Below are 13,358 nucleotides of genomic sequence, written 5' to 3'. Positions count from 1 at the left end.
TCATTCTGCCACCCGTACCTCTCAAGAAAATGGCATGGATTATGGACTGCTAGGTTCTACTGCTCTGGTGTCACAAAGATTTGGGTTGTCTTCCATCTGACACTGCATGAAGACTTTGGGACAGTACAAATTAGTTCTCATGAGATTAAGCGAAGGATTTCAGTGGCAACAGAAATGTCTAAAGTAATCTCAAAGGGTTGCAGAAACCCAGAGGGGATTTGTGTAACAGGACACTGGCAGTTTCCTGGGCAAATTTCCAACATCAGGTGGGAAAAAAAAAGCACCCTATGTTTTTTAGAAGACAGATACATGGAACTGTGTTGTCACTGCAATAAAAAGTCACCCCCTAATGCAACCCTCAGTTCTCAGACTTCTCAGCCCATTAGCTGAGAACGTTACAAACTGCCTCCTGGTGACAGCAAGAACCAGGACCTTAAACACCACCTCCAGCTTACCGGGTATAGTAGGAATCCACACCCAGAGCCTCCCGCACACTTGAGATGTACTGCTCCAGCGCAGAGTTGGTTACTGTTTGCAGAGTCACACTGTTGGCTTCGTGGAAGTCCCCAGCACTTTCTGTCAAGCTGTCACCCAGATAATACTCATGAAATTTCAGAATTCCTGCAAGGAACAGGAATTGTGAGATTATTTCTGCAGGGGAGGAACAGCACTGCCAGCAGCTGTCCAGGAAAGCGGCACAGTCTTCAACATTTGGCATTTCCCGTACCACTGGGGCTAAGCACTCTGTGCTGTGCCTCCACAGAGCTTTCCCAGCCCTCCTGTATTCCAGCTTGGTTTTTACAATCTAGCTTTGTACATTGCAGATGATAGCTCAAAGGCACAAAGGCAGAGTAGTGCTTTTATGAGATATTCAGAACGCATTTGCTTTTGCAGCAGTATTACATAAATTATAAAACAGATCTTTCATGCAAGCATCTACCAGCCCAAGTCACATTTCAATAGCTGTCCTTGAAAAACGCCTACTAATAGTCTCTGATCACACGCATTGAACACACAAGGCTCAAATGCTGAACAAAAATATTACAACTACAGCAGTCACACTTCTATGCACTTGTATGCTATATACAAAGAAAGAAGAATGCAGATTAAAATATAGTAAAATATTAAAAGTTAACATTTTGCAGTGAATAAATAATAAAAAGAACAATCACTCTTGTAAGAATTCAGCTACTGCTCCAGATAAAACCTTCCTCCCCTCAGACTGGCATAATTTTCCTGATACAACTAATTCTACAGTACCACAGCCTGTGATCAGCAGAGAAAGGCTGCTCTGGATGCCCTGTTGCATTGACAGCATAGATCAATTAGCAAGAGTGGGGGAATAATGATAAAGCAGCTCCTTCTGTAGGAACAGAGAATCAGTGAAGAGGCTCTAAGGACACAGTTTCAGTGGAATAAGAGGATCCTGAGCTGCCACTCTCTGCCAGTACTGAGATGAGGAGGGCTGGAGTCACTATTGAGTTCCCCAGCAAAGCTGTTCAGGAGGAAACCTGCACGTTGGAGCTCAAAGCATCACTGTCCCTCTCCTTCCTTACACCTGACAGTGCATCCAATAAGGCAGTCACAAACCCACGTACTGGAGAGCACAGCTGCCTTCCTACAGGACCAGTTGGGCAAGGAGGAGACTGGCTGTGAGGCTGATGCACTTCTGATACATGTAAATTTATTATACTCAGCTTGACCTCAATACTATAAAATTACTGGCATTTTGTTCTGCAAAATACAGAACAAAAGAGCTAGGGATTGGGTGCACAGCAGCATGACATCATCCTGAACTTACACAGGCAATACTGCAAAACACTCCCAAGAGGAGTGTTTTCCAATCACTGCCATTCCATCTGAAATCAGGCATATATAAAAGTCTGCTTACCTTCCCAAAGCATTTTTGATGCAATCTAAATAATGCTTTTTATCTCTTTAGCTTTGTTATGGTGAAAAGCTGCAATTATTAAATTATACCCAGAAAGAACTCATGAAAATTTAGTCATCACTTTATTAGATAATGAAATACAGCTGCCTGCAAAAAAGCAACGCTCTTCAAATTAATCCTCCTTGCCTCTCTGTGATAAGCATTTCCACATTTATGTAAGTGGAATTCAGAGGATCAGGCAGTTCAATGGCGTATCAGGAAGCGGGGACACCCTTCTGTTTTCTGCCATCCACTTCAGTGGATAAATGTCAAAAGCTTTTGAAAGGCTAAAGCACCGAAATGTAATTACAGTAGGCATTCTTACTCATAGAAGATTCTCACTTACTTGGAATCTCATTACTGCTCTGCTCTACCAGGTGGGAAAAACATACAGATTGGAGATAGGAAAATGGAAATATTAAACATTTGAAATATTTCCATTTCCAGGTCAATCTTAAAACCCCGAATAAGCACTTCCATGTCATTATTGCTGTGGTTATGGCACTGTTTCCAGCACTGAGGTTCTAGAATCCTCTGGTATCAGATTTGTTCCTAGCTGCAAATGTGACTATTTTCTTTTCATATGGTTTGTTCGTAGGCTCTCATCTTCAAAAAGGACCTCACCTGCCCCAGGAGCCAGCAGCCAGCTGTACAGGTAACCTGCAGCTAGTGAGTAGTAGAGAACAAGTCCTCTCTGGCCATTCACTGTCTCCAGAACCTGGTCAATGGTCACTGGAGAATAGGGATCAGAGTCCTGCTGCCCGGTCTGGCGTTCCACAAGCAGGTCAGCAAATGCCCTTGTTCGTCCCCTCTCTGCTACTGCCAAAGCTTCATCATGGTGACCTGAAAAGGCAAAGCCATCCCTCAGACGTGACATCAACACGGTTTGCAGAGCATGGTGCAGAAACAGGAACAGCTGCTGTCTCAATCGGACAAAAACCTGAAGAAACATCGCACTTACTTCTGGAAAGAGCAGTCACTGCACCGGTATGCAGTCTCACAGATCATCCTGGCTGCAAGAGCTAACGTAATGTAGGGGGAGATGAGTCAGAGAACAGCGAATGAATTGAGAAAGCATGGAAGAGAATCTATAGGTGCCAGAAATCCAAAGCAGGAAATACTTTTTCTTGTCCTGGCAAATAAATGCTGCACTGTGCTGCATCAGACAGATGATAAGTGAAGGTTGGATCGTGAACTTCTTCTCTGCACCTTCAGTCCAGCTCTGCATTAGACTGGAGTTCAACTGATGGTATCTCTTACCGAGGCTGACAAGAACTCGCTGCAGGGCCTGGTAGGAAGATGTCTGCAGGTCGAAGAGTGACAGCTTGTAATCTGTGCTCAGCTGCACTTCATGGCGGATGGTTTCAAACAATGCTGAGGCCCGGTAGAGCTGAGAGAGAAAACAGCCACAGTGACACCCTGACACAGTAGACAGCACCAGTGGAGAGCAGGATCCAACCCCCTGGCAGCCACACAGGGTGTCAGCATTCCTGGCAGAGGGCAGGTGACCTGGGATGAAGGCACATGCAGCTTGCAAGCACAAGGCAGACCACAGAATACCTGGTGCTGAGACTCCTCCAGGTTCCCACTCGCCCAGAGGGAGAGGCCGAGGCCATGGCGGATTTTGGCTTCATCTTCTCTTCGTCCCAGCTGCTCTGCCAGCCTCAGTCCTGAAAAGGAGTCAGAGTGAGAGGGATCCTGGGGGTAAAAGTGGCTTTGGCAACCTGGTGGAGCATTTCTCCTGCTACTGCTGCTAGGGACGGCTGGCTCAGGTCAAGTCTATGCCTCCAGGGTGCCCACAGCAGGCAGACAGCAGCAATGCAGAGCACAAGAGGCCAAGTGCTGGGCAGCAGCTGCTTACACTCCAGTCAACACTAGCACAAGATGTGTCTAAGCAAGGCAGATGTTTCCACGGACCAAGACCCAACCCAAGGTGAAGTTAAAGTTAAGTCCCCTGATACACACTCACTACGGTCTTGCCAGTAAATGTGACTTAAACCTTAACAGTCACACAATCAAAACAACACTGAGCTGCCAAACGTTGCCAGAGAGGAGGCTTTTTGCCACACCACTTGCTCGTTTCCCAGCAGCTTGCCCAGTCTCCTGGCAGTTTCCACATAGTTTGGAGAAGGGCAGGGTCCTGGTCTAAGTGACTTGGAGCTTGTTTCATTTCCAGTAGCACCTTCTTGTCCCCTCCCTTCCATCATACTCCTTGTTGGCCCAGCTGCCAGCAAGGATGCCTCCTCTCATACACCTAATGTTTCCCACAGGCTGGAGACAGGGAACCCTGGCCATGACCACACAGCTCAGCATGAACCATTACTTCTAGGTATCTAGGCAGTCTGCAGTGCTATCTGCACAAAACTTTCATACCTTCTATGCTCAGACAAACAGGCTTTATCAGACTCTGTCTAGGCGTGGTCTGAATTTAAGCTCAGAGATTAATGGAAGGCTCTGACTGACACCGTGTGCTATCCAGAACAACCTGCTGGGGCAGCTATTCAACAGAATGCTCAACATTAGCTATGGGTATCTGCAATAACTTTAGCATCAAAGGTCACTGTCCTCTTAGTACCACACTCACAAGCACCTCAATTCTCTTCACATCTCCAGGCCTTCCTCCTATTCCCCTGCACCTGTCACAATACGGCATGTTGGACAATTCAGCCTCTTACCTTCCTGCAGGTACATCACAGCCTGAGAGTAGTTCTGCAAGGCATGATGTGTCCTCCCCAGACTGCTGTAGGACACAGTCTTGGCTACGAGGTCATTCATTTGTGCTGCAATGCTGAGATGCTGCTCCTGATAAACTACCGCCCTTTCATAGGTGCCCAAGGACTCATAGGTCAGGCCCAGGTTCCCGTAGGCTCGGCCTTGGCAAGTAGGGTTGTTGGTCTCTTCTGCAATCTGCAGGTCCAGCTGGTGATACTGCAGGGCTGTGTCGTACTCTCCCATCTGTTGGTACACCCCACCAAGACCACAGGCAGCGTCGCTCTCCAGAGCACGGTCCTTCATCTCACGAGCAATGTTCAGCTGGCGCTCCAGGCACGAGATGGCTTGCTCGTAGTTCCCCAGCTGGCTGTGCAGGCTCCCCAGCTCACCGTAGGCCTGGGCTTTGTTAAATGCCTCCCCTAGCTCGTGTGCCACCACCAGCCTCTTCTCAAAGCACACCAGAGCCTGCTGCAAACTTCCCATAGCTCTACAAAGGAAGAAAACAGCATTTATTTTGCCAATATTTTTTCGAACTGAAATGCTTTGTCACTTCCTCTCAAGGTCATCTCAAAATTTTCACGCAGAGACAAACATTTCTCCCTCAGGAGTTGTGCCCAGCACTTTTGAATCAACATCCTTCCTTCTGCTACCCTGTAAACCCCTTGTTCAAAGGACTGAGTAACCTCAGCTCTATTAACTGAGCCAGCAGCACTGACCAAATCCTTTCCTTCCCAGCATCCAGAGGACCTCGTTACCTGGTCCTATGCCATATCCCTATGCACGTATACAACGGCCACACGAACACACTCAGGCCTATTCCTGTTCCTACCTGTGCATTCCCACATGCTCCCAAATTGCACACACTCTTCCCCACTCTGTGTCCCACACTGGCATGCACCCATAGTCTGTGTCCTTGCATTTCAGATGCAGCTCATCCTCCTCTCCTCTGCTGCGCCCACGCTTCCCTGACACAAAGATGCTTTTCTGGGTGCTCCAATGCCCTGCACTCCACTGCCCATTGTTATAACACACATGCAGTGCCCCTCACCTGTGCCCATTGCCCAGACCTCGGTAGGCCTTTGCCTGATCCTGCATGCGGTTCAAGCTCTGTGCGACAGACAGGTACTGTTCATAATACTTTATCGCTTCCTCAAAATCCCCCAGAGCTTCGTAACAATCCCCCAGGTTCCCATATGCTCGTCCCCGATCTAACACAGATTCATTTCCACTGAGCTGCTGCAGCATGGCCAGCTGCTGCTCAAAGTAGCCAATAGCTTCCTCCATGACGTTCATGTTCATCTTGGTGATGCCCATGTTGCCATAGACTTGGGCTTCTATGCTGGGATCCTTTAACTTCTGTCCAAGCTCCAGTTGTTCTTCGTAGCACTTGAAGGCCATGGTGTACTTCCCAAGTGACATGTACACTGCAGCAAGGTGACCGTGTGCTCTGCATTCTCCTGGCATATCTCCCAGCTCCTGGTACACCTCCAGCTCCTGCGTATGGTAACCTAAAGCCTTGTCACACTTCTGTATCATTCTGTATGCAGAGCCCAAAGCTGCATAGGCAGTGGCTTCCAGTCTCCTGTCTTTAACATGATGGGCTAAGCTCAACTGTTGCTCATAAAATTTTATTGCACCATTTACGTCTTTTTTACAGACAAAAATATCCCCCAAGTTCCCCAGAGCTCGGAATTTGGCCTGGGAATTGTTCAGAGACTGGGCCAGGGACAACAGGTACTTCTGACACTCCTCTGCTTTGCTGAAGTCCATCAAGGCTTTGAAGGCCAGGCCCAAGTTGCAATACGCCTTGGCTTGGCTCAGCTTGTCATGGAGATCCTTTGCTAAGGCAAGGTCCTGCTCATAGTACTTCACAGCCTCTTCGTAGTTCCCGAGGCAGTAATGAGCATAACCAAGATTATGGCAAACCTTTCCCTCCCCTTCCATGTCCTGCAGCTCTGGGGACAGGCGCAGGTACTGCTCGTAGTAAGGGGCTGCCTGCACATACTCTCCACGTGAGCAGTGGAAGTTGCCCAGGTTGCTGAGGGCCCGTGCTTCACTCTGGATGTCTCGCAGCTCTCGGGCAATGTTGAGATGGTTTTGGTAGTGCTGTAGAGCACGATCGTGGGCACCCAGTGCTTGGTAGGCAACCGCCAAGTTCCCATGTGTAGATGCCTGAGAGGCACGGTCATTAACTTCCATAGAGATCTGCAGCTCCTGCCGATGGTACTTGACAGCCTGGTCATACATGCCCAGAGCATTATAAGCATTGCCCATGTTACCATAGGCCCGGCCCTGGGCGGCGTAATCGCTGAGCTCCTGGGCTATGGATAGATGTGTCTTGTGCAGCCGCAGTGCAGTGTCATAATCACCTTTCATCTGGTGAATGATTCCTGAAAAATAACAGAAACAGGTTCAGTAAAAGCACTGTGTCACAGTAACCCTTCTGCAGTGGCTCGCATCACCACAGCTGCTCTACTGGTTGGCCTTTGGCAGCCCACGGCCAACACAGGACTGGTCTAGGTAACTCATCCTATGATGAGATGCTTCTCATTTAAGAGATAGAAAACCCACACCAGGAAAACAGGAATACTGTGCAGAAGGGTTGGAAAACATTGTGTGTTGGAGTAACAAGAACAGGGTTGTGAAATTCAACAGTGAAATATGCAAAGACATGAGCTTCAAGAATAATAGCAAGAATTTCTACTACAAGGGTAGGGAATCATCACTTGGAAACAAAAAGAGGGGAAATACTCAGTGAACTGTTGCATTTCCAGTAAAGAAAGACAAATGCACTTTTGGTTTTTGACCGTAAGTGCTGAACTTGTTTAGTTCATGGATCATGGTATTAGTATTACATGGCATGTGTGATAACAGGAGATGGAATGCAACACCCCAAGATGCATCTTTCACTCCTTTTCAATTCTCCTGGAAACTCAGAGCTTCTGCAGCTTTCCTGGGAGAGTGACTGGGGACAGCAGTGACCATGCATGGGCCGAGGAATTGCACCACATCCATGGACATACATCCCTCATTAAGGCATGCACTGCCACAACAGCACACTGCTCAACTCTGTGCTGCAGCTTGCCTTGCTGCAGTACTGCACAGCACACACACTGTTCACCCTTAGACCACCTTCCCCAAACACATCAGCAAAGCACAAAATTACCAAGATCCCTGCCTGAAGTGCCTGCTGCAGGACATCAGTGAACTCAACAGCAAGAAAGCACATTCAAAGATCATTTCATTTTGCATCATCCTGTATTATTAATCCCAAGCATGTCAAGGTGAGAAATACAACAGCAACAGCCTTAATTCTCCCTGAACAGAGGAACGTGAAACACTGAAGTTATCCTCCTGGATAAAGAGGAGTGTGGTAAAGACACCTCACACCACCTCCTGGTACATCATCATTTTACAGGGATAATTAATTGTAAAGAACAGCCCAGCAAGGAAAGATTCTGACCTAGCCTCCAAAACCATCACCTACCAAATCCACTGTCTTTGTGCACTCCTCAACTGAAAAAAGATGGATGGGCAATGAAGCCTTCTAAACATTTTAGTCATCCTCTTTACTGCCAAGAAGGAGAAAAAAACACTTCCACTCTCTCCTACAGAGTGCTTGAGGATTTGAAACGATCATTAGTTCAACTAGACTAAATTTTCTTTAATCTCCTTTACTTGCAAATAAAATAAGGTCCTAGAGATAAACTGAGGCATACAGGCTCTACCTTAATACAGGCAGCCCATCTGACACTGAGTAGCAAGGCCATAGAAGAGAGGCACTGAAGTTCTCTCATAACTACAAATAGATGCTAAGCACCTAGGGACATACTTTAAACTGTTTTATTAATAATCTGAAGTGCCCCCTCTGCATCACAACAGGACTGTTAAGTGCTGCCGAAGCTGAGAAGCCAGCTCTCTGCGTGGAGCCCTGGCATTTGGAAACACCATCTGCTTTGCAAAGGTTGACAATCTCAGACTTCTGGTTAAACTCCAAATCTCCTTGTTGTGAAGGGCTTGATAACTTGTGACTCGCCCTCAGTCCATTGCCTTCTGCTTACCGAGTCACACAGTGCATTACATCTCCCTGCAGAGCACTACAGCAGCTGGGCTATGTTATATTCTGGGCCCGTCCTGCTCAGCATTAGATAGTGCACTTAAGAGAGGTTTCCATCTAAATCAGTGAAATGCAAACAGAAAATTCTGTCGCTTCAGCAAAGAGGCCAACTCTAACATTCTGGCTTGGAAACGCACATTTAGATACATTTTTTTTGCCTGTCAGCATGGTTATTTTGATGAGGCTTTGTTTTGCATGTGGATTAGATGAAGAAGACAATTAAGACTCGACTTTTTAATTGGTCCTGGATGCATTTCAACAACAGTAATAGACTTTCTCAACAAGAACTGCGTGCTCTCTTTTTCCAGTGTAACTTAACTCTGATAGAGAGGACACAGAAAAATAGCCAAATAACAGCTGAAACGTGAGATCCTGTACTCAGAAGCTAGGAAAACTATTTTAATACAAAGTGTAGAGTGGCTGAGTCAGCATACCAACCTACAGTTATACTTCGGCCTAAATCCAAACAAGAAAAACATTCTCTGCTGCACCAAAATGCTTTTTTTTTCATAAAATTTTCTGGAATTGCGTGCTGAAACTGTCACTAAATCCAAAGCTACTGTAAGAATAATAATCATAGTAAGATGAACTTTCTAGTCCTGACTTCACTGGTTTTGAGCCAGCAAGTAAGAACCCCTGGAGGCTAAGGAACACGAGCAAGTTGCTTCCATCTGCAGCAGCACTTAGTTTTGTTCTGGGATAAAGCTATGCTATGTTACAGAGCCAGATTACACTGAGCACAGAAGCAGTTAGAAGGAGCACCACACAGACCCTGAACGAAGCTCTTTCCTTTAGTGATGGATGCAGTCTGCCCAATAGCAACAGGCTCACAAAAATGGGAGTTGAATCAAGCAGCCCACGACCGTTCACCAAACAGATGTAGGGAGGAAAATAAAAACCATGAGACTGCTTCCATTTTCCAAGACTTCATTTCCTCAGTTTTCTGGATTTGCTCAGAAAGAATTGAGGCTATTCTGCAGAAAGCTGTGCTCAGAAAGGAGGCACACAAGATCCATTCTGAACTCCGGAGGTTTGCTGCTCAGAATAGGCCCATTCCCATTCTGAGGAGCTCAGGGCTGAGCACAGCTGTGCCAGCTACGACTCCACATCTGTCCAGGACCAACCTCTCAGTGGAAGCACAGACGGGGTTTTGGTTTGTGCTTGGAGACAGCATCTTCCTCTGAATTTGGCAAAGCCCTCACACAGAAGTTGGGGAAGTCAGACACAAAGCTTCAACCCCCCCAGGCCTCCTGCCTGCTCTGCCATGCTAACAGAAACATCAGCAATGCTCAGGGCTCTCTAAAGTTAAGCACCTCACACTTGCGCCTCAACCCTATTTTGTCTCACACATCTTCCCTAATTTGTGTTAAAAAGTTGATTCGCAACAGTAATCAGAAAGCTAGGGCTGATGCATTTTCTACAGTTCACCTTATCTTCTTCGTTCAGCTCTTCAAGAGTCAGCTATTATGAGAAATTAAGTAATTCATCAAGCCCTTTTCAATTACCTGCTGCTGATAACATCAGAGAACAATTAGCATCTACAAACGAACCAAATGCCAACTGCCAGGCAGAAACAGAAGCTAATTTACAGCATGGGGAGGCCTCCAAGAGCTGAGATTCTGGGGCTGCCAGCAAACACATTTTGTTATACCCACAACAGCTCTGTTCTGCCACTCCCCACAGCCACGTACACCCAGCTGAGCCATGCAGTCAGAACACATCCCAACAGCTGCAATGACAGCAGCACAGACTCCCACATCTCACAGCCAGAGACGCAAACACATCTTTGTTCGCTTGCACATCTGGCACTGTGAAAGAGGAGGAATGGACTTCACTTTGATGTAATTCAACCCTCCTCAGCCTGCCAGTAAGTTACTGATGTCTGTCCTTAGAAGAACATATGTATTCTACACTCTATTATTTTAATGTGTACATTCTGAATACAAACGTAGTTAGGATTTGATCCACGTGTCTCCCAAGATAGAACGCAGCAAGCTGACAAGCTTCCAAAGTAACAGCCAGATAATAAGCCACACTGCTTCTTGCCTTAGTGCAAAAACTTATGTTTCTTTCTGACACTTCAATAGCTCTTCAAAAGCACTGCACCTTCTCAATTGCCTTCTGCCATGACCTTGTGCTTTCTGGTGCCTTCGGAGCGGCTGAATAATTGAACACGGGACACGTTACATCGGCACACAATCTGCCAAGTGCCTGTTTATTTTATGAAGATAGTCTGGTGGAGTTGGTATAACTAAGAAGACAGCACACAGTGAGCCTCCTGGGTCCTGGCAGCAGCTCTGACAGTCGCTGCATTCCCTGACAAACTGTTCCACATCAGGGCCTTACCTAAATTGGAGGAGGCTCTGCCTTCAGCAGCACGGTCCTGCAGGCTTTCAGCGATGTGTAACTGCTCCTCGTGGTACTGCTTAGCCCTCTCCAGGTCCTGCATGCATCTAGCTGCATGGCCCAAGCCAGCATAAGCTCGCATCTCAATGGCTTTCTCAGCCAGCTCCTGGGCCAACTCCAGCACATAGTTGTGGTAGGACATGGCTTTGTCGAAGTTCCTCCGGTAGTGGTAAGCACTGCCCAGGTTGCTGTAAGCTCGGGCTTCCTCCCTCTTGTTCCCCAGCTCCTTGGCAATCTTGAGATGTTGTTCATGGCACTGCACTGCGTTTTCAAAATCCCCCATTGCAATGTACACTGCTCCCATGTTGCCCAGCTCCCGTGCCTCAGACAGCTCATCTTTGGATTGCTTTGCAAGGAGGACACACTGCTTGTGGCTCGCCAGTGCATTCGGGTAGTCCCCGATGGCTGTGTACACATGACCCAGACTGCTCAGTGCTGCGGATGCTGCCTGCAGGGATGAGAGAGAAAAAGTAAGTACAAGTCCTCATAAAAACAAGTCTGATGGCCTCAGTCCCAGAAATCAGCCACAAAGGGCCATTCTGGAAAAAACTTGTGACTACCAGCTGGAAATCTGCTCTCTGCAGCTCTACACGCATCAGGGCAGCTCAGGTGGAGGCAGCAGTAATGGAGAGAGAGCAGTGCTGAGATTATCTCTTTTCTCTAAAACACACGGTGTGTGTGTATATCTGGGTAGAGGGGAAGGGGAGCACTGCAAAGACACAGGAGACCTCTGAAAGAAACAGAGAAAGCGAGAAAAGACAAATGCTTGCCCTGCTCGCCCCTGCACACAGTGAGCTCGTGTCAGCACGACAGAGTCCTCGCACCCTGCAGGCTGGTGCCAGAGCACAGCACACACACAGCAGCAGCAGGATGTGTGACATGGTGGCATGCTGAGCCACTCGGAGCACTCCCTGCTCTCCTCCTCTCAGGCTGAACAGCCCCTGAATACAGCTGCTGGAAACTTGCACACCTGCAGCCAGCAGCAGATGAGAAGGGAGATGCCTTTGTTGCTTGTCATGCAAAACCAGTAGGCCAGTGGACACTCACCAACATCTTCACATCTGTTTGGCCAATCACACCATGCTCCGAAGAGCACTTTTCACTGCACAGTAAAAACAGATCCTTCTAACACAGCACTGTTTGTTACTCAGCCCCAGCACCCTTGGGACTGCTGCACAGACAACAGGACTTCAGCAGCTGGAGCCCCTGTCCTCTGGGAAAACCTTAAATAAATGCAGTTATTTGGAAACTTGAGTTGTTACCACTGAGAAACAGCTGTATCCAACAAGACAAATTATTTGAGAAACAGACTGTGTTGTTCTCTGTACCTACCAGGACACAGGCTTGCCTACATACACATGCTGACAGCAGGGCAAGGAGAAAAGCAGGGACACATTCCTGCTGCTCAGTGCTCATTTGCTACCTCAGCATGGCTGTTCACTCCAAAGCTCTGATCCCAAATGCTCCATGGTCCCCTGCATATGCATTTCCTTTGGTACCCAGCTGCTGCTGTGACCCAGTTCCACAATGGCCATCTTTTCAAATACCTTCAGAAAGGAACAGTCAAGGTGAGACTGCATGGAGATCATCCTCACCTCGCCCTAGCACCAGAGCACAGGAAAGCTTCAGTCCACCCTTCCATCCAAGATGTTGGTACAGCATCTCAGGACGCTGTCCTTACAGTTTGAGAAGAAATAACCTAGTGCTGCCAACCAAGAGTCAGTCTCACCCTCTTCCTATCTTTGGCTGTGCACTCCCAGCAGAGCAATGCTTCCAGACTGAGGAGCTGTAAACACAATATGCTGATTCAAATTAACAGGGGCTCATCTTTTCTCATACATGAACCCGAGGTGACAGATTAGCTATTAAACACAACGTATAAGTCAGGAGATACAGCACCGTAGGGAAGCTCCCCCTTGGCCAGCTCACAAACAGCCAAGCTGCATCTGTTTTCCCGGAGGCATCCTTTCAGGCAGCTTAATTATAACAGAAGAGCTGTCGGCATTCAAAGTGCTCTGATTTTTTTCCAAAACCAAAACATTGCACAGGGCCCTGCACAGGCCTCAAGGTGCATCGGGGTCACCTGACCCTGCTGGTGAGCAACAAACTCCTTGTTGCACAGAACAAACTGCTGGGCTACTCAGGGCCCAGATAAATCCCAGCACAACTGCAACCCCAGGGAGAACTGACCCA

The 13,358-nt window shown here is 47.5% G+C and overlaps 1 protein-coding gene across 2 annotated transcripts in view; it reads right to left on the bottom strand.

The window, feature by feature from the left end:
- The window catches only part of TTC28 (tetratricopeptide repeat domain 28), a 125,389-nt gene that overhangs the window by 22,018 nt on the left and 90,013 nt on the right, over positions 1-13,358 (bottom strand). For both annotated transcript variants that reach the window (XM_065738954.1, XM_065738955.1), the window contains 7 exons: positions 11,106-11,613; positions 5,691-7,032; positions 4,606-5,129; positions 3,491-3,600; positions 3,191-3,320; positions 2,555-2,773; positions 456-621 (listed from right to left, as the gene is read on the bottom strand). In XM_065738954.1, the coding sequence (XP_065595026.1) occupies positions 456-621; positions 2,555-2,773; positions 3,191-3,320; positions 3,491-3,600; positions 4,606-5,129; positions 5,691-7,032; positions 11,106-11,613 (2,999 nt within the window). The remainder of the gene's footprint in view (positions 1-455; positions 622-2,554; positions 2,774-3,190; positions 3,321-3,490; positions 3,601-4,605; positions 5,130-5,690; positions 7,033-11,105; positions 11,614-13,358) is intronic.

Source organism: Cyrtonyx montezumae, unplaced genomic scaffold, assembly GCF_038088225.1.
Source record: "Cyrtonyx montezumae isolate F1298 unplaced genomic scaffold, pur_monq_1.0 scaffold_23, whole genome shotgun sequence".
Lineage (NCBI taxonomy): Eukaryota > Metazoa > Chordata > Aves > Galliformes > Odontophoridae > Cyrtonyx > Cyrtonyx montezumae.
The sequence above is the reverse complement of the archived record's forward strand: the minus strand, read 5'-3'. Positions and strand labels throughout refer to the sequence as shown.